This window comes from Capricornis sumatraensis, chromosome 20 (assembly GCF_032405125.1).
Source record: "Capricornis sumatraensis isolate serow.1 chromosome 20, serow.2, whole genome shotgun sequence".
Lineage (NCBI taxonomy): Eukaryota > Metazoa > Chordata > Mammalia > Artiodactyla > Bovidae > Capricornis > Capricornis sumatraensis.
In genome coordinates this window covers 51,349,086-51,376,970 of record NC_091088.1, presented here as the reverse complement: position 1 = coordinate 51,376,970, position 27,885 = coordinate 51,349,086, and the positions used below count along the sequence as shown (strand labels likewise).

The window sequence follows — 27,885 nt, the reverse complement described above, 5'->3', positions numbered from 1 at the left end:
GCAGACTTACCTCTCCTGCTTTGCATCACAGCTTCCCTGGTCCCACCAGGCGCAGACGCACAGTGGGAGGCTACTTGCTAAACTGTCCACAGGCTCTGGTCACAGGTGATGTATTCAGCTCAGCAAAAGGCCTGGCTTCCTCCCTGCTCCCTGTCTGGCCCTCTGCCCTCCTCTGACTGACACAGGTTCATGGACAGTCTGAGCTGCAGCGGTTTCACCACTCGCTGCCTTCAGTCAGGCCACAGTGAACCATCTTGGCCAGTTTCCTCATGACTTCTTCGGTGGCTTCCCTAGATTTCTGGTCACACTTGGCAATTTAAAGCTCCCAGCCTCCTCCCATTCCCCTACGAGCTGACGCTTGGGAACCTATGACTGAGATGAGTCAAGCCTACTCTTCCTTTCATCCCTCTGGGTTGCACTGCCCCAGGTTTTTCTGGGGGTAGGGGGAGGGTGACCTTTCCTTCTAGGAAGGAAAGTTTCCTACCCTTATGGCCAACAGTGACTCCCTTTTGTAAGCCTTTAAAAACTTGTTTTGTTAATTAACAAAATTTTACTGCTAAGAAATCTAATTCTTAAAATCACAGACTGGGAATTCACTGGCAGTCCAGTGGTCCGGGGCCCAGGTTCAATCCCTGGTCAGGGAACTAAGATCCAGCAAACAGTGTGGCATGGCCAAAAATATATATATATAATAAAATTAAAATCACAGACTGTCAGACACATGGCTGTTTGAAATCCCCTCAGTGAGAATGGAACATTCCACTGCTGCCTAGAGGCACTGGGCAGGAGCCTGTGACACAGAGAAGCAGCCTGGCTTTTCAGCCTCCAGGGCGTCACGTGAGTTTTCAGACACAAAATTCCACCTTTATCTTTATTTTGTGTTTTCCAGAGAAATAAGACCCTGGGTCTGCTTCTTGGCGCAGCCCTGAAATTGACCTCTGTCCATCCAGGCCTGCTGTGCTTTGAGCCTATCAAATATGGTGTCATCAAAACATCACCTAAAGGTCACCCTCATCCCAAACCTCCAAGAACCCAGTCTCTTCATTTGTGAGATGCCCCACGCTTCCTCTGGAGTGTGTGTGGTCTCCTTTGCTCCAGCAAGATAATGAACCTAACTTCGTTGGGCTGATGCATGAGACAGGCTTTCTCACTCTGTGAGTGATGAGACCTGTGCTCCAGCTCATGCGTTCTCCAAGGGGGCAACGATTGTTCCCAAAGACGTGAAAAATGTAGTTCTGGGGGAACCAAAAAGTCTTATAGTGGTTTATGGTCTTCCAAAGGGCTACACACATAGACAGATACAGAGTATGTCTGTTGTATTAAAATGCCATGGTGGTGGGGCGGGGGGGGAACTTCCCTGGTGGTCCAGTGGTATAAAATCCCCCTCGCAAGGTAGGGTAAGTGGGTTCGACCCGGATCAGGAAGCTAAGATCCTACATGCTGCAAGGCAACTAAGTCCACACACCAGAACTGCTGAGGCCACGCAACCCACCAAAGATTCCACATGCCACATCTGAGACCCAAGGCAGCCAAATAAATTGTAAAAATTCTAAAAAATAATCATAAGAATTCATGGGCAGGGAAGGGAAGGTACTGAGTAGGAGGAAAATACCCAGAAAAGGTCCCTTGAGGGAACAGTGGTACAGAAGTTTGAGAAACAGTACTTTAGCTCTCACGCATTGGAGAAGGAAATGGCAAGCCACTCCAGTGTTCTCGCCTGGAGAATCCCAGGGACGGGGGAGCCTGGTGGGCTGCCGTCTATGGGGTCGCACAGAGTCGGACACGACTGAAGCGACTTAGCAGGAGCAGCTGATACTGACTAGCTTTGGGTGCTTGCTGTGAGTCAGGTCCCCAGTTGCTCTCTTTTGCAACTGGAATTGAGTTCTCTGAGCTCTGTCTTTGACCTCTTGCAGCACCCGGAGAACTGCCCCTCCCCGCCCACGTGCCTGCCATGTCCTCACCCACCGGAGCCTCGCACCTGCCGGCTCTGCTGAGTGGCGAGAGTCCGTGATGCGCCGTCACGCACACGCATGCGCCCACGCCATCTCTCCACCCGCCTCTCTCCCCTGCTTTGAAGGGCACAAGACAGCAGCCCCAAACCCACCCTCTACTGCCTGAGCACCCCTCTCCCTCGACTTCCAAGAGACGTGGAAACACTTTCACTCTACCTTCACCACCACCCAGCCTCTGATGACTCTTCATCCTCCCCGCCCCTCAGTCTTTGGTTTATACAGACTGGAGTGGGGGTGGTGCTGGGTGGTGCTCGGCCGGCTAAGCTGCCTCTTCTTCCTCAGTGTAAACTCTGAGGGAGGAGTCAGATTCCTGTTCTCCACGGTTCTCTCTGGAATGCTGGGTTTCCAGCTCCTCTTTGTCCTCAGACTTGGGTCATCGCTACCACCCCTGGAGTTGCAGGATTCCACCGCACCTTTGTGCCCTTTCCGAAACATGTATGCCCCATGTTTCCATGAAGGCCTGAGTGCCTTGGGACAGACAGATGAACCATGGGACAGAAGGACAGCTCATGCCTTCATCTCTGCACAGAGATGATGTCTCTCTCCTTTCACCCGAGACTCAATCTCCACCCACAGCCAGTCCTCATTCCCCAGTGACCCCGGAAGAAAGCAGATGCTAAAGACATTAGTAAAGGGCTTCTCAGGTGGCTCAGTAGTAAAGGACCCGCCTGCCAATGCAGGAGGCGTGGGTTCGATCCCTGGGTCCAGAAGATCCCCTAGAGAAGGAAATGGCCACCCACTCCAGTATTCCTGCTGGGAAATCCCATGGACAGGGAGCCTGGCAGGCTACAGTCCATGGGGTCTCCAAAGAGTGGGACACGATTTAGCAACTAAACAACAACAACAAAGACAGGCGTACTGAAATCCCTAAAGTTCTGAGCCCACCCATCTACATGCAATACAGGCACAATGAATAATTTTGAGCTCAATCTGACTGGGTGTCAACAGTGCCAGCATTTCTCTGGTTGCTTTGCGGGGCAGTGGGGGAGGCCCTGATCAGCTCTTTCTCAGGTATCACCCTCCCCTCTGTGGAAAACAAAACTTTACTACCTGATCACAGTTTGATAAAAGTAGCTCTTAGGAACACACGTTTGTCTTTTCGGTAACCTGAAGTCAACGTGCTGACTAATTCGCTTATTTTTTTCAAGGAGGTTTCTTTACTGGGAAGAGGATGTATGCTCACAGATAGTCCATCTGCTTTGCATCCAGTTCTGTTTCTCCTCATGATCTGTTTACATTTGTCCCAGTCAGTCTGCCTTGGCTGACTCTGGAAGTCTGACTGGGCCTGCTTACCAATGACACACAGCTAGTCGCAGAGTGGCTCAGGGACCTGGGTTTCGGAGTCAGCTAATTTCAGCTTCCAGTCCTGCTTCAACCGCGTGTGGGCTATGGGGTCTCGGGTAAGAGACTTCACCTATCTGGGCCCAGTCTCTCACCTGTAAAATGAGAAGAGTCATAGTACCTGCCTCACAGCGACAGAGAAGATTGAAGAAGACAGTGTCAGGCCAAGCTCTTAAGATAGGTTAGTTATTGTTCTTATTCTTCCAGCTCCAGTCCTCTCTCAGCATCTAAGCATCTTCTTGTCCCTCCTTTTTCTTTCAGAGTCTAGGTGTTTTATCCTTCCATCCATCAATTCCACCTAAGATACACTCACATATACCAATCACATGGACCATTTAAAAAAAAAAAAACAGGTTAAGAAAAAAAAAAATTCTCTTTTGCTTGCCGCCAAATTTATTAAGGTAACGTTCCTTTGCCATTTTTCATAAATGTCCCTGAAGATCTGAAGTTATTGAACAGTGGAAACTTTCTGGAAAATCCACATGTGGCAGCAGGGTGCTCCCTCCCACCTGGAGTCCCGTGTCCCTACCCCCACCAGGTTTGTCAGTAGTTCTGAAGGATATATTCTTCCTGTCTTCTGTCCCAAGTCACTGGGCAGCTCCCTGGGCCCCTGAACACCGCTCTCAGCTCCTCTTCTACCTTCAGCAAAGTTCAGGAGCTGGCCTGCTGCCATGGGAAGCTCCTTTTTTCTCCATAGCTCTTCCTCACCTTGACCACTTCCTGGGCACGTCAGGGGTTGGGAAGGGAGGGCAACGTGTGGTGAGATCAGGAGCTGGGCTTGGGCACATCCTGAGGAAGGCGGGGTGCCTGCTCTGCCCCGATGGTGCCAGTCCCTGGTCTGCCTCTCCAGGGTCCTGCCTGACTTGAGCCTGGAACTGCCCCGGGGATGATCCCCCTTGCAGCCCAGTCCACCTGCCACCAGCTCCAGAGCGCCCACCTAGAGCCCGCTAGCTGGCCTCTATATTGAACAGCTCTTGCGGTGGCCCCTCTCCCTCGCTCTTCTTCGAGGTGACGCCATTCTCCTGCCGCCAAGGGCCCCAGGACCCAGTCAGCCGTCCCAGCAATTCCTGGAAGTCAGCTTGGAATCCAGATGATGAGAAATAGTAGACGAGGGGGTCGAAGCAGGAATTCAGGGTGCTGAGGAGCAGCACGTAACTTCTCCACGTGGGGCTTTTACCCTGGATGTAGCCCACGATGTGGGACACGTTGTAGGGCCCAAAGCAGACGAGGAAGTTGAGCAACGTGGCGGCCGCCAGCCCTGCCACTCTCTTCCGACGGCGATGGCTTGCTCCCCTCCCGAGTATGCAGACCAGGCGGCTGTAGCAGTAGCTGCTGATAAACAGGGGCACCCCAAAGAGGACCACTGCCATCTCTAGCCGGACAGGCAGGAGAAGGGCCAGCTGATCCTCCCGGAACTCCAGGTAGCAGGTCCCGTTGATACCCTGGCTGGGGGAGGAGTCCCCTGAGAATTCGATGACGTAGACCACGCTGCAGTGAGCAGCGGCCAAGAGCCAGCAGGCCCCACTGACCAGGCCAGCCTGCCCCGGCCTCGGCCGAGTCTTGTACCAAAGCGGGTAGGCCACGCTCAGGAAGCGCTCTGTGCTCACAGCTGCCAGGAAGAGGGACGTGAGATAGATGGTGGTGAAGAAGAGGAACCTGGAGAAGGGGCAGAAGACGAAGGGCAGGGACCAGTGCATGGCACTGGCCGCCTCCACCATGCGGAACGGCAGGAAGAGCAACAGGACCAGGTCCGAGAGGGTGAGGTTTAGCAAGAGCACGTCCACGGCCACCGGGCGGCGCCGCAGCTTGCCCACGAAGATCGCCAGGGCCATCAGGTTGAGGGGGAGCCCCACGAGGAAGGTGAAGAGGTACACGGAGAAGAAGAGCCAGTGATTGCCGAGGAAGAAGGAGCGGTCTGGGCTGGTCATGGCCACTAGTGAGAGAGAGAGAGAGAGAGACGGAGATGGCAGCCCAGGTGGGGGTCTCGCACCATCTGCTTCCCAGCTGTCGGCCGGGAACACCCCCACCCCCAATCCCTCACGCTTCCCAGCAGGGAAAAGCCTGCCTCTCTTCCTGGTCACACCCAGGCTCCTGCCCCTTCCCTGTCCCTCTCTTCCTGGTCGCCTCCTGTCTCCTGTTCCCTCTCCCTGAGCGCCAAGGTGCCCTCCACAGAGCCCCTAAGGACCCCGTGCTCACCTGCTGCTTTGAGACCCCGAGGGCTCTGCCGCTCAACACCTTGCCGGCTCCTCCAGATCAAGTCCGGTGAGCTATTATCTGGCAGAAGTGATAAAAACCTGGCAGTGCCCATGACGTCACTCGCTGGAGAGCAACAGCACAAAAGATGCCTTTAGCTCCGTTAGCAGCGCCGCCGGGCCAGTATGCAAAATGAGGAAGGAATTCCACGACTGCCTGCATGCCTTGCTCCTCCGCGGCCTCGCAGGGGATGTGCAGACTTTGTCTTCTCCCTGACCCTCCACTTGAATTTTATCTGCTCCTCTAGAATGGCACTCCTCCAGTTTGCCTTGTAAGGGCAGGAAGTGTGACACAGTCATGCAGAGCCTGGGCTCTGGATCCAGGCTGGGGTTCCGTGCTAGCCCTGTCACTTGCTAGCTTCATGATTTGGGGCCAGTGACTTAAGCCCTCTGTGCCTCTGCTTTCTCATCCATATAGAACAGGATCATCAGAATACCAGTCTCATAGGCTTATTGTGTAAAGTGTTAGTTAATAACCTGTCAAAGGCTAAGTTAAGTGTGGTGAGCACTGAACAGATGTCAGTTGCCCTCACCCCACTTCCTGCAGTGGGCTTGTCTCTGGGCTGATAGTAATATTAATGTTGGCGGCGATGATGGAAACAAGTACCTTTTAGGGGCCACATAATGCATAGCAGGGGCTTCCCTGGTGGCTCAGTGGTGAAGAATCTGCCTGCCAAGCAGGAGATGCAGGTTTGATCCCTGAGTGGGGAAGATCCCCAGGAGAAGGGAATGGCAGCCCACTCCAGTATTCTTGCCTGGAGAATCCCCATGGACAGAGGAGCCTGGTGGGCCACAGTGCATGGGGTCGCCAATAGTCGGACACAGCTGAGTGACAGACACTAACTATTGACTTAAGAGAAATGAAAGCATATATCCACACAGAGACTTGCTCAAAAATGTTCATAAGAATATTAACCAAATATTAACCAATATTTTTGGTCATAATAACCAAAAAGTGGAAACATTACCTGGTGTCCATCAGCTAGTGAATGGATAAACCATGTAGCATAGCCAGACAGTGGAATACTATTTGGCAACAAAAAGGAGGGAAACACCCAGGCATGCTGTAGCGTGGATGCCCCTAAAAACGTGCTGGGTGAGACAAGCCAGACATAGAAGACCATGTAGGTTTCCATTTTTATGAAATGCCCAGAGGAGGCAGATCTGTAGAGACAGAAAGTAGATGACTGGTTGCCTGGGGACTGAGAGTGGAAGTGGGTTAACTGTAAGTGAGCATGAGAGTTATTCCATTTTTATCAAAAAATGTCCTAGATTGCTTGATAGTGATAGTTGCACCCCTTGGTAAATGTGCTAAAAATCACAGGATGGTACACTTAAAATGGGTGCATTTTATGATATGTAAATTTTATCTCAAATAGGCCGTTAGAAATCGGGCAGAGAACCAAACAAAGTTTTTGCTGTCGTGGGGCTTACATTTGGTGGGAGGGGGTGTCCTTGAGAGGGACTGAGGAGGGGGACAATAATAAAGACACAAATAATACCGAGGCCAAGAGCCCCCAGAGGAAACAGTGCAAGCACAGGGAATGGGGGTACACAGGTGGGCCTTCCGGGGCCACTGGTAGCAGGTTCACGGCACAAGGGGCGAGGATAACCAGAGGATGCTGGGGGCAGGCTCTGCGGGGCTGCAGGCAGGAGCTGAAATCTCCCCTAAGTGGAAGAGGTACCAGTAACCGGAAGAGGTGGCCCAGCAGCAGCACGTCCTCTGGTGCAGTGGGAGGGAGCGTAGTTGTCACTTTATGGGAGGGTCACCTGTGCTGGAGTTCAGGCTTTGACCAAGATTCTCTGGTGTCCCCACTGCACAGAGAGCAAACTTGTCTCTGGCTTCAGTGGAGCCTCTGGCCAGTGACTTCACTTCTCTGGCCTGTTTCCATACTTGTTTGTTATTGCTGTTGTCTAGTCGCTAAGTCATGTTGAACTCTTTGCAACCTCATGGACTGTAGCCCACCAGGCTGCTCTGTCCATGGGATTGTCCAGGCAAGAGTAGTGGAGTGGGCTGCCATTGCCTACTCCATGGGGTTTTCCCGACCCAGGGATTGTTCCTGCGTCTCCTGCATTGGCATGCAGACTCTTTACCACTGAGCCACCAGGAAAGCCCTCCATCTTTATAAACAGGGGTAATAAAACTGTCTTTGGAGGGCTGTTACAAGCATTCACTCACTCAGCAAATATTTACTGCAAGCCTACTATGTGCTTGGCTCTTTTCTAATTGCTGGGTTATATCAGCAAATGAAACAAGAATTCTTGCCCTTGTAGACATTTGTTTTTCTTGGCCACACAATGTAGCATACAAGATCTTAGTTCCCTGACCAGGGAATCCAATGCATTCCCCTTGTAGTGAAAGCACAGAGTCTTAACCTCTGGACCATTAGGGAAGTTCCCCCTTGTAGACTTTTAAGCATGAAAAGATAACTTGTGTAAACCACAAGTGCAAGTCAGGCACGTAGCTACCAGTTTTTTGCTTCTACGTGTTCACATCTTTGTCATCATTAGAGGAATAAGTCTGCTCCCTACACCTCGTCTCAGAGCAGACGCCCACGCATGTGTCTCTCTCTGCCGCTGTCCTCTGCCCACTCTCTCTTGGGTTCAGGGTGTTACCACTCACCTTCACAAAAGGGACCACAAAAAGAGGCATACCCCGATACCCCTAAGTTTTCTAGATGCACCCTGACCTTTTGGGCTCCTCCTCAAAACATCACTTTTTATGTCCACCGCTCCATTGCTGTAAGGCCTTGGGCAAATTTCTTAATCCCAAGAAATGAAGATGATGATCATACCTGGTTCCAGGACCAGAGCAAACTCCTGCAGCGCCTTAGTGCAAATTAGGAAAAGGCACTCCCTGCGGAGCACAACCCTGCACCAGGGAGTGTGCACTGCCCGACAAAGTGGGTAGTGTCTTTGTTCAAATTAGAGTAAGTCACTCCTTCTCCTGGGTGGGAGCAGCCCCACACCAGGCACGTGGCTTGGTGAGCAAAGCGCAGTCTAGAACTCAGTCGGCGTTTGCCCCTTTGCCTGACTCCCTTGTGCAGTGAGCTGCGTGCCCATCTGTACAGCAGCTGCACGGCTAAATCAAAGGACTGTGGGAGGATGAAATGAGACAACGCTTGCAAAACTCTTGACATGGTGACTGTCACGTATATTTGTTCGCGACTATTTCCGGTGCTGCTAGTATTTTCCCTTCTCCCTACCCAAGCATCTGTTGCCTACCAGCTTCCTGTTCACAGTTCTAATGCTGCCCCCTTGTGAACCCTAGAGGGCATCACAGTGTCATGGTCTTGCCTCCTGCTGCTTCTTGAGAAATTTAATGTACATTCCTAGGAAATGATTTTGGAGTAACATCTCCCCAAGCGCACCATCAGAGTGGCAGTGCCTCTGGCTTAGAAGCAAACGTCCTCCTCCTCCACATGGCACGCTGGCAGTCAGGGCAGTCAGGATTCGAGGAGACGAGAGACAGGGGAGGTGGGAAGTCCTGTGTGCCCAGGGCAGCTTACCTTCCTCTTGCCATCCGGCTCCAGGCCTCCATCCTTCTCTCTGACTGCAATACTCTCTTCTTCTAGGCTCAGTTCTCCCCACAAATGGCTCCAGGGATGCTCCCAGGTGAGGCCGCTCCGCCGTTCCTTGAAAGTGGCCTTTGCCAGGAGCCTGGAGAAGCAGCCAGGCTCTCCTGCTCCCTGCCCCTTTTCCCCCAGCAGCAGCTACTATTTCTGGGATGCCCCTGTTTTTGTTTTTGCCACACAGACTGTCCCCCGGCCAGGGGGCCCTCCCAAGTAGCCAGTCACCAAAGGGTTGAGCACCACGCTCCAAGCACCTGTGATGAGCCCCAGCTGCCGCCACTGGCCTCCGATATTGGGGTGCAGGAAGCCAGCCACGTTGGAGGCATTGTAGGGTCCTAAGCAGAGCAGCAGCGTGAGCAGGGCCCCGCCGGCCACCCAGGCCGCCTTTAGCTTCCGTCTGTGGCTCAGGCCCGAGCGGGCCAGTGCCCGGAGGCAGCCCACGTAGCAGAAGGTCGTGATGACCAGTGGCAGAAAGAAGAGCAGAAGCGAGAGGCTGAAGCGAGCAGGGCCCGCCGATGCCGGGTCCCAGGCCTCCAGGCAGATCGGAGAGCCATTGACTGGCGTGCTGATGCCCAGGGAGCTGGTGGAATTGTCCAGCCATCCCCCCGGGGCCTCCAGCCCAAAGACCAGCCCCAGGTGACAGAGGACGATGGCCCATATGGCCACACACACACCCCAGGAGTAGAGCGGCCTCCGGGCAGCTTGGTAGCCCAAGGGGAAGGCAGCTCCGAGGTAGCGGCCGACACTCAGGGCGGCCAGGAAGCCCCCGCCCGCATAGAGCGGAGCGAAGTGGACCAGGGCAAAGGCAGGACACAGGAGGGCCGGCAGGGGCCAGGCGCCCCCAGCCAGGGCCTCCACCGCCTTCAGGGGCAGAGAGGTCGCCAGCAGGAGATCAGAGCAGCCCAGGTGGAGGGCATAGACCAGGCTAGGGGTGAGGCGCAGCCGGGCGTGGGACACGGCGCCGGCGATGGCCAGGGTGTTGAGTGGAAAGCCCAGCACGAAGGCAGCCACATAGAGGGCAAAGGAGAGCTGCGGGGGCAGGTCCATGGCACCCCTTGTGCGCCCCACTCACTCCCTGATCTCAGGTCTCCCGGGACCAGGGAATGGGGGCTCCTGGAGTCACAGACTGGTCTGGTCTCAGCACTGCTCAGGGCACTGGAAGCCGTCTAGTGAGACTGGTGGAGAGATGGACGCCCCATAGAGGGAGGTGGCAGCTCTTTAGCAGTCTAGCCTGGATTCGAGCAGAGACCACTCGCTGTCAGCCCTCTGCTTTCTCTCCACCACGTGCCCCCTTAAAATGGAGCGAGCGATCAGTGATAAGAGGCAGGAGATGGAACACAGGTGAGCAGGTCCCAGGAGAGGCAAGACCTCCTGATTCCTGAGCCTCTGGGAAAACAAAGGGTGGAGAGAGTTCAGAACCAGAGTTAAGCCCGAGAGGATGTTTTCCTCAGGAGAGGAATCTAGACTCCTGTGTCCATCCCCCTTTCCCAACTCCCTGGAAAGAGAGGGCCCTGCGCCCCTCTAGCAGGCAGTGTGGGTCGGGTGGCAACTCCCAGTTGAGGGAAGGAGAAGTCAGGGTATGGGGAAGGTGAAGACTGTGGCCATGGGCAGGAGAAGAGGGTCGCCTGAGGAGAGTCCAGGGGTAAGCCAAGTCCCCTCGGTGTAGGGGAATGACTTTAGCTGACTTCAGGTGTTCCCCCTGAGCGGGGGCATCTGGGGTTCTGGACAATCATTCTTGCAGGGATCTGGGGAATCATTCTTATGGGGAGAGAAGCCACAGAAAGAGGGACTCACCTCCTGGTGCTGCCAGATGTCTGAGGCTCAGGAGTCCCCTGAGGGAGGGCAGCCAGGATGGGCAGTGAGCCGGAAGGGAGGGAAGGGCGGGGTGGCAGGGCCATTAGCCTGAAGCACTCACAGCCTGGATGAGCAGCTAATGGACCATCTCTGAAGGAGGTGAGGGTCCAGGGTGATGCGAACACAGGAAGGGGAGAGGTTTGAGGTGTGGTCTTTCGTTGGGTGGAGGGAGGTGTGCCTGGCCAGCACCTTTAAAGAGCAGGGTGGGTGGGGTACAACCAGCACACAGTTTTATTCCGCCCCACCCCCAACAGTCCGTTCAAACCTGCCCTGGGGGCTAAGTCTTCTCTACTCTTGGACGGGCTTGTGGGCAGGGCCAGGCTCACTCTCAGAGACTAAAACAGTCCTTCTGGTCACCATAGTACCTCCACTTGGCATGCAGTAGGTGGGGCAATGTGGGGTAATGAGACCATCATGCCTAGCTGGAGCTTCCGCTCTCCGCGTACCTGATAACAGGCCTTGGGTGCCCCCGTCCTCCTCCTCCTCCTCTCCCCTCTGGCCTGATGACTGTGGCTGGGTTTTTTCATATTTATATTTATTTTTTCTAAATTTATTTGGCTGTGCTGGCATGTGGGATCTAGTTCCCTGACCAGGGTTTGAACCTGGGTCCCCTGCATTGGGAGCACGGAGTCTTAGCCACTGGACCACTAGGGAATCCCCCAACAGTGGTTACTGACCCTCCCCGTGTCAGCAGGCATAGGAGGAGGAGAGACCAGGAACAGGCACAGTTGAGATGGACGGCACTGAAGTACCGGCCGGTGGTCTGCCCTGCCCCTCTCTGAGCTGCACTGATGGCAGAGGGGACTCCTCCTGGGGGCACTTGTAGGGATGCTGGGTGGTGCATGCCTCCATCTGGCTGCTTACCTTTCATCTCAGCCTCTGGGAACTCAGTCGTTCACCTCCTTGTTGGTGTCATCCTCCCTACATGCCTGCTTAGTCATTTCAGTCGTGTCCGACTCTTCACAACCCCATGGACTGTAGCCCGCCAGGCTCCTCTGTCTACGGGATTCTCCAGGCAAGAATACTGGAACGGGGAACTTCCTGACCTGGGGATCGGACTCGCGTCTCACTGCATCTCCTGCGTTACAGATGGGCTCTTTCACCCACTGAGCCACCTGGGAAGCCCCATCCTCCCTAAGTGAGATTTAAATGGCCCCAGGCTGTCTCTGTGGTCCTGTCTCTCTGTCTCTGACTAAACAGGTGTCTGTCTATCCATCTGCCTCTCTCCTGCGTGAGACTGACAATACGGCCTCTCTGGACTTCAGCTTTCTTGGGTGTGTGTGTCAGTCAGCAGGCCACTATGTCCTCCCCGAATTCCACGTCACCCTGAATAAGCTTCTCCGAGTGGCTCCCTGGAAGTGCTGCCCATCAGGCTTCAAGTGTGGGCAGCATGAGATTCTCAGTGATCCACAGCTCCCTCCAAAGAAATGGTCGTTTCTCCCTTTGAATCTCAGGTTCTCCATCACCTCCCTTCCAAGTCCTGCATATGTCATCCAGCACCTCCCCTGGGATATAGAAGAACTCACTACCTGCTGTTTAGGGTTTTGTCTTTTGGAAACACTCAGAAACGGACAGGGCTGGGGAAAAACCTCGATGAAGGTGCCTTTTTACCTGTTGTGATGAGTGTTTGGGAGATGAACAAAGCTGGGTGCCAAGGGAGACAGCGGGTTTTCAAGCTCTTCTCCACTGGCTCTCCCACCTTGCAGTTCAGGTGTCTGCCAAGCATCACAGAGAAGCCCTTGGTCCCTGCATCCTATGGGCTCTGCCTCTGCTCCAGCCCTTCTGCTGTCATTCTGTATTGTTTATTCTGAGCACCTGAAACTCTGCGACATCAGATTTGCCAACTCCTCTGCTAAAATGTACGGCTTCCCTGGTGGCTCAGTGGTAAAGAATCTTCCTGCCAATGCAGGAGATGCAGGTTCCATCCCTGGGTCAGGAAGATCTCCTGGAGAAGGAAATGGCAACCCACTCCAGTATTCTTGCCTGGAGAATCCCATGGACAGAGGAGCCTGGCGAGCTATAGTTCATGGGGTCCCCAAAGACTCAGACATGGCTTAGCGACTAAATGGCAACAACTGCTAGAATGTTGGCCAGTGACGGCAAAGCTAGCTGTCTGCTCTGTCCACTGCTTGTTGCATACACAGCAGGGACTCACTGAGTCGGATGAATGGTCTGTTGTCTGGGCTCCGGGAGGACGGTGAGGTCTGGGGCTGGATGCGGGGCTGCGTGTGTTCTGGCCCCAGGGCTGCCCAGTCTCTGCTGTGCACATCTCAGTGGGGCCTGATGACAGCTACATCTCCTGGGCAATTGGTCATGAAGTAGGTTGATATCAGCAGCCAGGCATGGGGACAGGATGGAAGTCACCTGCTGGTTGCCAGGGAACCCCGAGCCAGGCCTCCTCAGGCTGCCTCCAGCCCCTTGGGCGTCTAAAACCCTCTGGGCAGCTAGACCAGAGACCCCTAAGTTAGGACCATGCTCTATCCTTTTTTTGGTATCCCAATAACTGGTTCTGTGGTAAATGGTTGAATGGGTTCAGTGATTCTGGTTCCCAAGCTCTTCTCCTCTCATTTCAACAGTCCTCAAAGCCTTCTCTAAAAAAGCATACGGTGCTCACAAGAGGTTAACTGGAAGTTCCCTGGAAATCCAGTGGTTAAGACTCAGCACTTTCACTGTGAGGGCCCCAGAACTGAGATGCCCCAAGCCACATGGTGTGCCCAAAAAAGAAAGAAAAAAGAGGAAGAAGTCAAACTAGGGATAAGAAGTTCGATGGGGAAATCAGCGCCCCACTCCTCGGGTATCCCAAGGACAACCTTGCAGAGAGGATCTGGTGTTGGGCAGTGGGGAATGTTGGGGGCAGGAAAGGAAGGTGATGTCTTCAGAACACCCATCACAGGCCAGGAATTTGCTGGGCATCTTGCTGATTGATGAACCATGCCTTCCTGCCCCGAAGGAGAATGGGCTTTGGCCCCTTGGGAGAAGTGGAACCAGTAGAGAGAGAACAGATGGAGAAGCAGAGGGCAAGTCAGCCAGGAAACGTACTAGAAAACGAGTGGGGGTAAACAAAGGTAGAAAGGGTGAGAGGTCCCTCCAGGTCTTCGAAAAGCCATGCAGCTGTGGGTTGCGAAAGAACTCAGCAGGGCCACTTTTTGAGAAGTGCTGTGAGCAATGAGTTGGCTTCCCCTTTTCACAGTCTTCAAGAGATGCAAATCAGATAGAAATTTGATTCTTAGGGACTTTTGGCTGCTGTGTTAGCCTTCTTATAATATGACATAAGACTATAGCTCATTTCCTATCTCGAACCACCTGCATCTTCTTTTTAACAGATGAAGAAACTGAGGCTCAGAGAAGCCGGTGAACTCTGCCCAAGCTCACTTGGCCGGTCAAGTGGAAGAGTCGAGACCCAGACTCTGTCTTGTGATGCCAGTGGACTCTCGGCAACCAGGAGATGGGCTCTCCAGTCTGGTGATTTGATCATGACCTTTCCCTTCTTCCCAAGCCCCAGGATGCCTGCCCCACCTCCCTGTCCCCACTCGCACTCTGCAGACTGGAAATCACTCACTGGCTGCTTGATGCCATATCTGAGTCAGGTTTATTGTGCAGCTCTGTGTCTGTTACATGTGTATCCACACCGGTGTACGTCTCAGACCCCGAGACCTCCAAGGACAGGGGCCGCAGCAGCATAATCCTCTCTGTGGAATGCCTCCTAGGGGAGGAACTGGCCCAGGGCAGTGCCTCTCTCTACCTCGTTTATGTTCCTCATTTCCTGGGCTTTGTCCCGGAGGCAAAAATTAGGCATTATATTAGTGAGTGCAGTTATCAGAGCAGGGGTCACTTGTCAAAGGAATGGGATGAGAGAGAAATAAAAATAATGACCAGCTGATCCCAGTGGGGACACAGCCATCTAGGGGATGGGGTTTGGGAGGGGGCAGATGGTGGCTCAGATGGTAAAGGTTTGGCCTGCAATGCAGCAGACCCAGGTTCAATCCCTGGTTCGGGAAGATCCCCTGGAGAAGGACATGGCAACCCACTCCAGTACTGTTGCCTGGAGAATCCCATGGACAGAGGAGCCTGGCGGGCTACCGTCCATGGGGTCACAAAGAGCTGGACACGACTGAGCGACTAACAGACCACACGCACAGGTGGTGACCGATGGCTGGGGAGGGCCGGGGGAAGATTTGTACAGTTCAGGGTAGGTATCCAGATGAGCCGCTGAGAGCAAAGGACCAGGAACGAACCCTTTGGCAGGTTACCAGTGCTAAGAAGGGAGACTGTGTCTGGGCCACGTACAAAGTTCTCTGCACCAGCTGGGCTGCAGTAACTGTGCATGTGTGCGTGCATGGGTATAACGCCCCAGCAGAGCAGCAGGGGCTGAGAAGGTTTTGGCCCATCAGTGCTTGAGGGTCACGTATTCCACTCCTTCCTGGGCCAGGGCCCGCTTCCCATTCCCAAAATGGACCAGCTCCGAGTAATGAATGCCCTCATCGTCTAGGACCTCCGGAGTCACGTTCTCATAGTCGGCCTGAGGAAGCCACAGTGTGGTGAGGAGCTTCCCACTGTCCACTCCCACTGTCCCTTCCTTCCTGGCTCCCCCTACCCCCACCCCAGGGTCCCTAGGGCCCAGGACGAAGCCCTCGTGTCTGGAAACTGGATGCAGTTGACCTCTCTAACTGGGAGGCGCCTGCCCAGGCTCTGACCATGCCGGGGCCTGGGCAGCCCTCCCCCTGCCCAGCCTCTGCCACCACGGAGCCCACCGGGTCCTTCCCGTCTGGGACGCAGGGGCGAGGCCAGGTTCCCCCTCCCCCCGCCTCCCACAGCCCTGCCCTCTTACCACTTGACTGTTCTGCACCACAGCATAGGTGACCCTGTCGTCCCTGCTTGGGGGAATTTCCCGCATCTCTGAGCTCCCTGCGTCTCTGAGAGGGAAGGCAGATAGATAACCACAGGTGAAGACTTTTGCATGCAATTTGCTCCTTTTTCCAATTCCCCCAGCCCCTAAGAGCACCCCCAGCCTCTCAGCCCCCTGTGTGTGATGCCCAGTGTTCATAGCAGGAGCTCAGGTGTCCACCGAGTGAACATATGTGTGTCTGTTTCATGAAGCCTCAACCTTGGTGAGGGAGACTGGCCCTTGCTTGAAGGCATAGATCCAGTTCCCTAGACCATTCTCCAGGGGGTCGTTACAGAGCTGGAATGAGAAGATGAAGCAAAGAGGAAGGCGGGACAGGAGCCCTACCCCCATGTCCCTCCCAGGGCGCGGGTGTCACCCCCTGGTACCTAAGTCTCTGCGTGTCAGTCTCGCCAAGAGGAAAGCTCAAGGTAGCATAGCTGACTGTATCTTCCATCACTGGGTTGTAGCACCCCAGGGAGTGGGGGCGTTCGGCTTGGGGGGTCCTTCTAGCCTGAGAGAAAGACAAAATTTCAGCTCTTATCCCTCCTTTCCCCATCCTAGCTCCCCCACCCACACCCACAGTACTTTATCACCCATGTCCACTGTGTTTCTTTTTAAAGATTCTTTTTTGATGTGGACTATTTTTTTTTAAAGCCTTTATTGAATTTGTTACAATATTGCTTTTGCCTTCTGTTTAGGTTTGTTGGTCCTGTGGCACGTGGAATCCTAGCTACCTGACCAAGGATGGAACCCAACATGCCCTGCATTGGAAGGCAAAGTCTTAACCACTGAACCGCCAGGAAAGTTCTTTTTTATTTTTTAATTGACACATAGTTGATTTTCCACTTTGCTTCTTTCTTGACTTCAAGACCTGCCCTGAATTCCCTCTTTCTGCCCTCCTACCTTTATATTCCTCACAAAGAAGCTCTGTCCACTGGAACTTTCCTGAAAGCCCTGCTGTCTCTGAATCCTCTTCCAACTGAGAAATAAAGACGTGATCAGGGAGGATGAAGGGCCTGGGGAGAGCACCCTGAGGACCCAGCACGCTGGGGGCTGCAAGGCTGTGTGACCAGGGACCCACTCACTGGGATGGGGGAGGCAAAGCAAAGGAGTCAGGTGGTAGGAGGCACTCACTTCCGCTGAAGCTTGACTCCCCAGATGGCCAGAAGGAAGATGGCCAGGCAGAACCCCACTCCCAAGGCCGCACGCCGGCTGATGGTGGCAGCACTGTCTGATGGAGAAGGGAGGTACGTCAGTTGATGACACAGCCTCAGTCGGGGAACAGGCCTGCTCCACGCTTTGCCTGGGAGGTATCCTCGGCTTCTCTCTGCAAGGCCACTGTCCTTCTAGCCTGCAAAACTCCTCCATGCCCCAGGCATGTGACTCAAAATAAGAGGGAGAAGCCAGCCCTGCCCTCTGGACATCTCATTAGGAGGGAAGTGCAATCGGTTTTCAAGAGGAGCACCTGCTTTGTGACAGACTCAGGCACATGAAGAGCACCCAACCCTCATAAATGGTACTGTCTCATCAGAAGGCCTCTTGAGTGTGAGTGTGTGCTAAATCGCTTCAATTGTGTCCGACTCTTTGCGACCCCATGGACTGTAGCCCTCCAGGCTCCTCTGTCCATGGGATTCTCCAGGCAAGAATACTGGAGTGGGTTGCCATGCCCTCCTCCAGGGGATATTCCTGACCCTGCATTGGCAGGTGGGTTCTTTACCACTAGCACCACCTGGGAAGCCCCAAGGGCCACTTGGCTTTACTTAAAATCACTTGTCCTTCAACCCAGCAAGTCCAGGCAGGAACCTAGCCTACAATTGTCCCTGTGGGTGTGCCCGGAGCAGGAGACTGTGCCCAGCCTTGAGGAGGGCACTGGGCACATAGTTTAGCAACACTGCACCCTGAGGAAAGGAGGCAGGTTTCAGGGTGTCTGTGGAGGGGAGACCTAGGGAGCATGGTGTTAAGTTACTTTTCCGAATGACACCCTTAGGTTGGCTCCCTTTAGCACCAGCTTTACATGGTGATGGTCCTCTACGTTTAAAGTCCTGGCTCCAATCACTGATCTGAGAAAAACGCAATAAGTAAATATTCCCCCCCATGTTTCCAGACTCTTCAGACACCTGTTTATGCACAAATCTAGAACAATCTCCAAGTGCCGTTATTACATGGAAAGTGAAAGTGTTAGCCGCTCAGTCGTGTCCGACTTTTTGCAACCCCACAGACTGTAGCCTACCAGGCTCCTCTGTCCATGGAATTCTCCAGGCAGGAGTACTGGAGTGGGTTGCCATTCCCTTCTCCCGGGGGTCTTCCCGACCCAGGGATCAAACCCTGGTCTCCAGCACTGTAGGCAGATTCTTTACCATCTAAGCCACCAGGGAAGCCCCCATTAGGTGAAGAAAGGAAAATTCAAGGCAATGTGTGAGCTCTTCCAAAGTCTAAGTAACAAAGAAGGGTGTATGGACCCAGGTCTCTAGAGGCCTATTGTGCATGAACAGAATATTTCTGCAAGGAGACATACCCAGCCAACAGTGAAAGCCTTGAGGGAGGAGAGGAGGCAGAGTTCTCAGGGAGCAAGAAAGAAGTGACTGTCCTTCCACTGTTTACCCTTCCATGCTGTTTCTTTTCTTTCTTTTGTTTTGTTACCATGTACTTACATTGTCTTTAAAAAAAAAAAAACTGCTAAAAAAAAAATCAAAAGATAGAAACAAGCAGCCTTTCAAGTGTTAGACAAAGAGGGAGAGGCAGAGAGGGAGCCAAGAGGAGCTCAGGGTGTCTGGAAGGAGGGAGGTAGGCAGAGAGGGAGTCCTCCTTGAGTCTGGAGAGACTGAGCAGGAGAAGGAAGGTGGAAGAGCTGTGTATGGAGCAGGGGCCTCTGAGCGCAGGGTTCCCCACGCCCCCGTCCGCCCCCTGCAGGAGACGGAGGGTGCGCAGGGCAGGATCAGGGATGTGATCTGAACACACAGCAGCACAGCCGAGGAGGAAGCCCGAGGAGTGGCCAGGGCCAGAGAAGAAGGAGGGGGCCTTACAGTAGACAGTGAGGGTGGTCGGGGGCGACTGGCTCTGGCCCAGATGGTTGGTCCCCCGGCACCAGTAGCTGCCTGCGTGCAGCAGCTTCACCGGCTCCAACCTCAGCGTCTGGCCGTAATGGTGGAGGTCTTGGTTATTCCCATCAAACCAGTTGTAGTGGGAGGTGGGAGGGTTGGCGTCGCTCTCACAGGTCAGGACTGCCGTCTTCCCCTCCACCACGCCGTCTTTCGGGCTGATGGACACATGCAGCCTCCTGGGAGCATCTGCAGGACAAGCAAAGTCAGGATTCAGGTCACTGGTCCTCTGCCCATCTCTGCCGTCCGCTTCCAGCTCCAGCCACTCACACAGCACTTGGAGCTCGCGGGCCTCAGATGAGGTCTGTCCTATGGAGTTGTTGACCGAGCAGTGGTAGGTTCCCGAATCTTCTGGAGAGATGGGGTCAAAGGTAAGTGTCTTCCCTGCCTTCAGAAGAAGGCTTCCATCTTTCTTCCAGAAGACGTGGACGTCCGCGGGACGGCTACTTGAGAACTCACACTGGAGGAGGATCCGCTTCCCAGACCGAATCTCTGTATGAGGGCTGATCTGGATGCTGACGTCCTTGGGGGCATCTGGAAAGCAAGGGCCTCAGGCTGATCTCTGGGGTCCCTTTCCCTCCTCCTGTCCCCAAGACTCCCTCTCCCCTTGGCTCCGAGGCCTGACTCTCATCCCTCAGTTCTCTGTGAGGACTGTGGTCCAGGCTTCGGGCTTCTCACTCTTAGAACCCCGTTATCCCGGCTGGGCCACCCCCCAGTTCCCGCGGGCCTGGGGCACTCACAGAGGACGTTCAGGTTGACGGAGGGAGACCACGAACACCACTGGTTACAGGCTTCGCATTTGACTGGCTGTGCGTCCCAGGCGACTTTTCGAATCATCAGCTTCTGTGATGTCTGGTCCTGGGAGCCTGGGCTGTTCCAGTTATATCGAGTAACTCTGGGGTTACTGGAATTGAAGGTGCAGGACAGGGTCACACTGTCTCCTTCTCGAATCGGTGTGGAGTTTTGAATCACCGTGGTGACCCCCTTGGGGGGATCTGGAAGAAAACCAGAGAGATGGATGAAGAAAAGATAGCTACCTCTAATATCAGTATCTGTTCCTTCCGGCGTCCTCTCTGCTCTCCCCATGCCCTGCGTTGACACAGTTTGTCAGTTAGCTGAGGGAAGGCTTGTGCTTCCCGCTTGCCCTGGCCATTTGGCCTGATTGTGGTTTGAGATAGGATTGTGCAGTGGTTAAGAGAACAGCTCTGGGCAGAGTACGTATGTATGGTGCTGAGCAAGGAGGGGCTGCTGTTTGTGGATCTCTGCATGGGTCTGGGGGCTGTCAAGGCTTGGTCATATAGCAAGGGCGTTCATTCAAAATAGAAAAAACATAGCTCTGGAGCCAGACTGCTGGATCCTGCCACTTGGAGGCTGCAGACCTCAGTTTACTCATCTGTCACGTGGGGTCCTGTGAGTAGCTAACCTTGTGGAACCATTGTGAGGACGGAGTGAGAGGAGGCCATTAGAGCCCCATGGCAAGTGGTAAACACATTGCTGCCACTAATGTAAACCATATCCGTTGTCTAGATTCCAGGATCTGGGTATCCAGCGTATTTGAAGGAAATGGCAACCCACTCCAGTATCCTTGGCCTGGAAAATCTCATGTACAGCGGAGCCTGGTGGGCTGCAGTGGAGCCTGGTGGGCTGCAGTTGTTCATGGGGTCACAAAGAGTCGGGCACGGCTGAGCGATTAACACTAACACTAACGTGACACCCCAGGGTCCAAGGATCCAATATAGGGACTCTCTGTCCTGGGCTCTGCTCAGTAACAAGACTCACTGGTGCGAAACAGGGCCAGATGACAGAGAGGTAACAAGGCATTTTTCCCCGGTTCTCAAAAACTTCGGACCCCTCCAGGGACTCAGTCGCTGCATAGCGATGCCAAGTCTCTGTGTCCCTCATGGGACCCTGGCAGCTTGCCCTTCATTCAGTCAACAAACATCTGCTGAGCACCTCCCACGAGCCAGGCCCTGTTTTGTTGCTAAGGGCATGACTGTGAGCTATAGCACAACACCCGCCTCCCTGAAGCTAATCTGTCGGAAGCCCCTGGTTTCTGCTTGCTGTCCCTTCTCGGACTCTTCTATTTCCTCTGGGACTACTCACACTGGACGTCCAAGTCAGCTTCCTGGTCAACAGATCCAGGCCCAAGACTATTTTCTGCCAAGCAGGAGTACTTCCCAGCATGCTTGACGAGGACTTGAGGGATCTGGAAGGTCCTGCCGTTCTTTCCAGGCATTTCTTGCTTGTTGAAATACCAGGTGTAATTCACTGGAGGAGGATTGGCTGCTGACATACAAGCCAGCTCTACTGTAACTCCTTCTTTAATTGACGAGGGGGAGAGCTGAACCCTGGAAGGTTCTGGAGCATCTGGAAGAAGGGGCCGAGGTGGGGGGTGGGGTGAGCAGAGGCCTCTGTGGGTCCCCTCCTGAGGGCCTGGGTGGGCCCCCTCCTGAAGGCCTGGGTGGCACCCCTGCTGACTCCCAGCCTGCCCCTTTCGCAGCTCCCGGGAGGCTCACAGTGCACCTGGAGATCCACCGCAGCTGACTGTCTTGGGCCCACGTCATTGGAGGCCTGGCACGTGTACTGCCCGCTCATCGTCCTGGTCACTTCGGGCAGAGTGAGTGTTGTCCCCTGCTCCTCCAGCTGAGTCCCGTCCTTGAACCAGGACACACTCCAGTGCGGCGGGTTGCTGGTGACCTGGCACCTCATGGTCACAGACTCTCCCTCTGTGACGGTGGCTTCTTCGGGGCTGACCTGGATCTCCAACTTTGGTGCGTCTGGAGGAGCAGAGGACAGTGCAGAAGGGGTAGGGAATTTTCCGAGGGTGTTAAGTGCCGAGAAGTTGCAGCCCCTTAATTCTGATAAAGTAGCAGCCTACATAGAGTGGGCTGAGAGTCTGGAGCCACTCCTTGTTGTCAACAAAGGTGGGCTGGTCCAAGCACCAGGGGACTGTCACAGCCTCCCGACTCATCTCTCTGCTCCCCCCAAGCCCAGTCCCCGAAGCTCTGGTCTCTGCCAGCAGCCAGCAGCATTCCCAGGAGGGTCCATCAGAGCTTGCCACTCCCCTGCTTGAAGCCGTTCGCTGGATTCCACACTTAGAGAAAAACCCAAACCCCTCCCTGCAGCCCCTGAGATCTAGCCTCCCAGTTCCTCTCGGCCTTCCTTTCCTTCCATGGGGCCCCTTGGACACAGTGCCAAGGTCAAGGGCCCCTTGCTCTGATGCAGACGTGCCAGGTTCCTTGGACTTGTTCTTCCCTCTCCCTGGGTTGCTCTTCTCACAGAGATACTGTGTGCCCGCCTCAGTCCCTCCCTTCACTGAGTCTCAGCTTGAGTTAAGCCTCCACCCCTCACTCTCTCTATCCTAGCCCTGATTTCCTTTTACTTTCTCTCTTTTTAAATATTTACTTATTTGGCTGAGTTGGGACTTAGCTGCAGGACAGGGTCATTGTTGCATCTTGTGGGACCTTCCGTTGCAGCACACAGACTCTAGTTGTGGAACACGGGCTCTCCAGTTGCAGCACATGGACTTTCTAGTTTTGGCACATGAGTTTAGTTGCTCTCCAGCATGTGGGATCTTAGCTCCCTGACTAGAAACTGAACCTGTGCCCCCTGCATTGCAAGGCAGAGTCTTAACCACTGGATCACCAAGGAAGTCCCTATTTTTTCTTAACTACACTTAGCACCACCTAAAATTATGTCCTGTATTCCCCTGATCATCTATTTGCTCTCCTATCCCCCACTGCAATGCTAGTGCCACGTGGGCAAGAACTTAGCTCACTGCTCTATGCCTGGCAGCCATAATACGGCTTAGCGCCGAGTAGGTTCACAATAAATATTTATTGAATGAATGAATGAGGCTCCAATAATGATGTGAAAAAATTCTTCATCCCATCCCCCTCAAGGGAACAAAAAACCCTTAGCCAGGTGATCCCCAAATCATGTCATGGCTTGAGGATAGATTAAATTATTTTATTCTGTTTGGCGTGCGTGCATGCTCAGTAGCTTTAGTCGTGTACAACTCTTTGTGACCCCATGGACTGTAGCCTGTCAGGCTCCTCTGTCCAGGGGGATTCTCCAAGTAAGAATTCTGGAGTGGATTGTCATGCCCTCCCGCAGGAGATCTTCCTGACCCAGGGATCAAACCTGCATCTCTTATGTCTCCTGCTTTACCACGAGTGCCACCTGGGAAGCATGAATCTGTGCCCTGAAACACCAGCGCTGATGATAGGAAGGACAGAGCGGGTGCCGAAGCTCTGCCTGGACCATTCCCATCTGCGAGTGCCCACAGACCCATCACGCTTCCTTCTCTGAGCTTCCCATGCCCCTTTGAGGGGGTGAGGAGATGACAGGACCCTCGTCCCTCCCACAGGAGCGTGGGGGAGACTCACGCTTCACTTCCAGCAACACCGTTTTCTCCGAGAGTACCCGCTGTTTCATGGGGTCCCAGAGCTGGCAGGTCAGGTTCTTGCCATCATGAGTCCACTTGGGCTGGAAACTGAGGCGGCTCTGGGTGGCGACCATCTCAGGGGAGAGGATGGTATTGGTGGTCACAGACCCCTCCAGGGACCACTGCAAATGGATCTGGTAATGAGGGCAGGCGAAATTCAGCGAGCAGGTGACAGCGACTTCCTGGTCCTCGTAGATTTCCTGACGGAGCTCTATGTGGGGCTGAGGGGCCCTCTCTGCAAAAGAGCAGGGACTCAGTGGGAGGAGAGGGTGGGTGATTTGAGAGAGTAGCGCTGAAACATATACACTGCCATGTGTAAAATAGATACCAGTGTGTGTTTGGTGTGTGAAGCAGGGCACCCACAGCAATGCTCTTTGTACAGCCTGGGTGGATAGGGTGGGGAGGCAGGTGAAAGGGGGGTTCAGGATGGAGGGGACACCTGTATACCTGTGACTGATTCATACTGATGTATGGCAAAAACCATCACAGTATTATAAAGTAATTATCCTCCAATTAAACAAATAAACTTTAAATAATAAACAAAACGGATATTAATCTTATCTAAAAACATCTTCATAGAAAATCCAAAATAATGTTCGATCATATTCCAGGCTACTGTAGCCCAGCCATTGTGAAGTGAAGTCGCTCAGTCGTGTCCGACTCTTTGCGAGCCCACCAGGCTCCTCAATCCATGGAATTCTCCAGGCAAGAATACTGGAGTGGGTTGCCATTTCCTTCTCCAGGGAATCTTCCCGACCCAGGGATTGAACCTGGGTCTCCCTCCCGACCCAGGGATTGAACCTGGGTCTCCCTCATTACAGGCAGACGCCTTACTGTCTGAGCCACCAGGGAAGCCCCAGCCGTATCTACACACAGATTAGCCGTCACAGGAGTGACAGGTGAAGGCGCTGCAGTTCTTTCTGTGCTGATGTAAATGTTCTAGAATTGACTGTGGTAATGGTTGAACATGTCTATAAATACACTAACAGATACTGAACTGAACACTTTTAGTAGGTGAGTTGTATTAGACTTATCTCAATAAAACTGTTTTTAAAAAAAGAAAAACAAAAAGAGCAGGGGCCACGCTGGAAGCCTGAGAGACGGACCCACTTTAGACCCCCTGCCCCAAGTAACCCATCAGGAATCCCCGGCCACTCCGTCCACCTCTCTCTCTGGGCCCGCCTTTCTCTGCTCAGCCGAAATACCCTCTGAAAGGGCTTGTGAAAGCTGATCCTCCTTAGGAACTGTCTTACGGTTTATGCTTGCTTCAGTCACACGCCCTGGTGTTTGCCTTCTCAGTGTTGACTCTCCTTTAGTGGAGAGGCCTGTTTTGCAGCCAGTCTCCGCTGTACCCGGGGCTGGGCCATCCTCATATTGTGGCATCTCTCACCCCAAACATAGGGCTGCATGGAACCACCCACCAAATCCACAGGCTATGGAACACAGTGAGCATGCCGCCTGGGGTGGGGGCCCCACACCTGTGTTTCGTTCATACCCTATCCGTGTGTCAGGTAGCCGCATAGGGCTAGTTAGAATTAATCCCTCACATTAACACATTGGGAGGTTCCCCTTGAAAATTCAGATCTCCATGTTTTCTGGAAAAATCAGGCAACCCAGAAGCCAGATTCTAGAATGTACAGGAGCTGAGTGGCAGGCAGTCTGCTCAAGGAGGGGTGAAGGCCCACACTCCAGTTTGCCATGGGCACCACGGGGTCCTTGTGCCTCCCTGGTCTCTCTCTGGCATCCTCGTCTGGCCTCTGCAGGCAGCACAGCTTGTGATCATTCCCAGGAGTTGGATGTTTCCCCACCTTCCTCCTTGCTGAGACAAAGGGACCCATCCTCAGGGCCTTACCAGAGATGTTGAGGGCTAGAGGCTCCATCCATTTGTCAAGCCCCGATGTCACCCTCAGCCCCAGATGGCCGCTGTCATTGACCTTGACAGGGTTGATGAGGAGGGTACAGTTGTTTCTGTTGTTTCCCAGGAACCGCACCCTTTCCTGACTGGGGGCAGGCTCCTTGGCTTTCAGGTTCTTATTATAGAGGATGGTCCCCTTGTAGAGCTTGGCCTCCTTGTCATACGTAAAATTGTGGTACACAGTCAGGTTATCTAGGGTGTGTCCACCACCTTTTAGCCAATTGTATGTGCAAGGGATCCAGACGCAGGCTCCATCCCAGGCATAGAGGGTCTCAGGATGCTTAAACTTCCAGGTTGAGTCAGAGAAAGCCAAGTATTCTGGAACCCACCAAAGTGAACAGAAAACATTAGTGAGGGACACTGAGAACTTTCAAAGGAATAAAGAATTTCCCCTGAAGAGACAGGGAGGGAGAGGGAGAGGTGTGTATACACACACACACACACACACACGAGCTTCCCTGGTGGCTCAGATGGTAAAGAATCTGCCTGCAATGCAGGAGACCCAGATTCAATCCCTAGGTTGGGAAGAGCCCCTGGATATGCACGTGCATGCCTGCTAAGTCGCTTCAGTCGTGTCTGACTCCTTGAGACTCTATGGACTACAGCCTGCCAGGCTCCTCTGTCTATGGGGATCCTCCAGGCAAGAATACTGGAGTGAGTTGTCGTGCCCTCCTCCAGGGCATCTTCCAACCCAGGGATCGGACCCGCGACTCTTATGTCTCCTGCCTTGGCAAGCATGTTCTTTACCACTAATGCCACCTTGGAAGCCCAAACACAAGCACACACACAGATATGTATGTATATATATACATATATACATATATACACACACACACACACACACACACACACACACTGCCTGTCCCCACCCTGCCCCACATTTACTCTTCTCTTCCCCTGTCTTTCCTCCTCCTCCGGCTTCCACCATCAGCCCAGACCCAAGGACCCACCGAGACTGCCATCCTTACCGAGAAGCAGGAGCGAGGGACCAAGGAGATGCATGGTGCTGTGTCTAGGCAGGAGCCTGGGCCAGGAAGAGTTTGTCTTTGAGCCACCTGGTCGCTGACATCTTCCAGACAGCTCTTCTTGCGCACATATGCCAACCCCTTTTCCCTGATCCCCGGAAGACAGTGACTGGTTGCACAGCAGGATAGGGAATTCCAGAAGCTCATGGGCCTTTTCGGGATACACCATGCCTCTCCCATCAGCCCAACACCATGTAGGACTAGCTCTTCTTCCTTGCTTCCAACCATCCATCCATCCAATCAATCCTCCATCCAAACTTCTATAAACTTGCTGGCTAGCTCTCAAGCTTTGAGTGGCACCAAACTGCTGAGCACCTCAAATGTCAGGCCCTAGGTGACTTGGAGCTTACCTTGGGGCAACCAGGGAAGGGTTTCACATAGGAAAGAGACAGGGCCAAACTCTGATTTTAAAGACCAGGAAAACAACAACAACAACAACAACTCTAAAGCCAGTCATTAAGCATGATGCCAAGAGAGCATTTAGATGGATCTGAGAGGACTCAGGAAAATGTGGTCCAAGGGACCATTCAGAGCACCGCCCCCCTGCCCCATACCCTGGGTTCGGTAGGAAACAAATCAACCAGGTATTGACACCGGCCTTGAGTAAAGGCCATGCCTATCTCAGTTCCAGTCAGGTGGGAATGTGGGCTATCTTCTACTGTTTTAAAAGCTGCAAGAAGCCAAAATTTCGTGTCTTGCTTTGAAACAAAACAAAACAAATAAATGCCATGCTGATCAAACAAAACCTGTCTGTGGGCTTAGAGGTGGTCCAAGGGCCACCCATGTGCAACCACTGCCTGTGTGTGTGTGCACACACACAATGAGCTGGACAGCTAACTCACTAGACTTTTACACAGAGTTACATTTACATAGAGTTAAATTTAAGTCCCAATTTGCATGGTTGCACCCTTCAGGCCTGTCCCTGGGGGGGGCGGGTCACCAGGACAGGCCAACAGAGTGTGTCTCCTGTCTCAGCCCAGACCTTCGTCTCCTTCCCACCCCCTCCCTGCCCAGCCAACAGTTCCCACACATCAGCACCCCTGCCCCCAGCTGCTCCGGCTGTTTATCTCCTCCGGTTGTGTGGCTTAGGCTAAGGACTGTTGGGTGTCCACAACCAGCATGGGGAAAGCTAGGCTGCCGGCTGAAAGTAACAAGGAGTCTTGTTCCCAGACCCAGAAGTCATGCTGGTCTGGCCCCAGGCATGGATGGGGTAGACACTCCATGCAGGCACCATACAGCTCTGCAGGTGTTAATCACATTACACAGAAAAAAGTCTTTAAGGTCAAAAGCTGGATTAAAAAATGTGAAATGGAATTCTTCAGCACAGACCTTTTCAGGCCCTTTAACCAGCTGTATATGCCTTGTGCATTTCCCAGCATGGAGCTTAGAGTACAGCACAAGACCCCAGCTTCTTTAGCCAGGGGAACTATTTTACATGTTTTAGTCCCAGGGTCAGTATTCCAAGGGATGCACTTTGGGCCCCC

The 27,885-nt window shown here is 53.5% G+C and overlaps 3 protein-coding genes across 3 annotated transcripts; all 3 read right to left on the bottom strand.

The window, feature by feature from the left end:
* Positions 1-4,300: 4,300 nt before the first annotated feature.
* Positions 4,301-5,654, bottom strand: FFAR3 (free fatty acid receptor 3). The gene is made up of 2 exons (XM_068993300.1): positions 5,550-5,654; positions 4,301-5,286 (listed from the first exon to the last, which is right to left on the bottom strand). The coding sequence occupies exon 2, from the start codon at positions 5,279-5,281 to the stop codon at positions 4,301-4,303; it is 981 nt and encodes a 326-aa protein (XP_068849401.1). The 5' UTR covers positions 5,282-5,286; positions 5,550-5,654.
* A 3,667-nt stretch (positions 5,655-9,321) lies between these two features.
* Positions 9,322-10,224, bottom strand: FFAR1 (free fatty acid receptor 1). Its single transcript, XM_068993463.1, has one exon. It carries the CDS (start codon positions 10,222-10,224, stop codon positions 9,322-9,324), a length of 903 nt encoding a protein of 300 aa, XP_068849564.1.
* A 5,194-nt stretch (positions 10,225-15,418) lies between these two features.
* Positions 15,419-26,378, bottom strand: CD22 (CD22 molecule). Its single transcript, XM_068993052.1, has 14 exons — positions 26,345-26,378; positions 25,738-25,743; positions 25,314-25,694; positions 23,403-23,696; positions 21,531-21,791; positions 21,118-21,381; positions 19,755-20,009; positions 19,285-19,548; positions 18,940-19,203; positions 17,051-17,147; positions 16,820-16,895; positions 16,303-16,427; positions 15,860-15,944; positions 15,419-15,550 (listed from the first exon to the last, which is right to left on the bottom strand). The coding sequence occupies exons 1-14, from the start codon at positions 26,376-26,378 to the stop codon at positions 15,419-15,421; spliced, it is 2,538 nt and encodes an 845-aa protein (XP_068849153.1).
* Between the last annotated feature and the right edge of the window lie 1,507 nt (positions 26,379-27,885).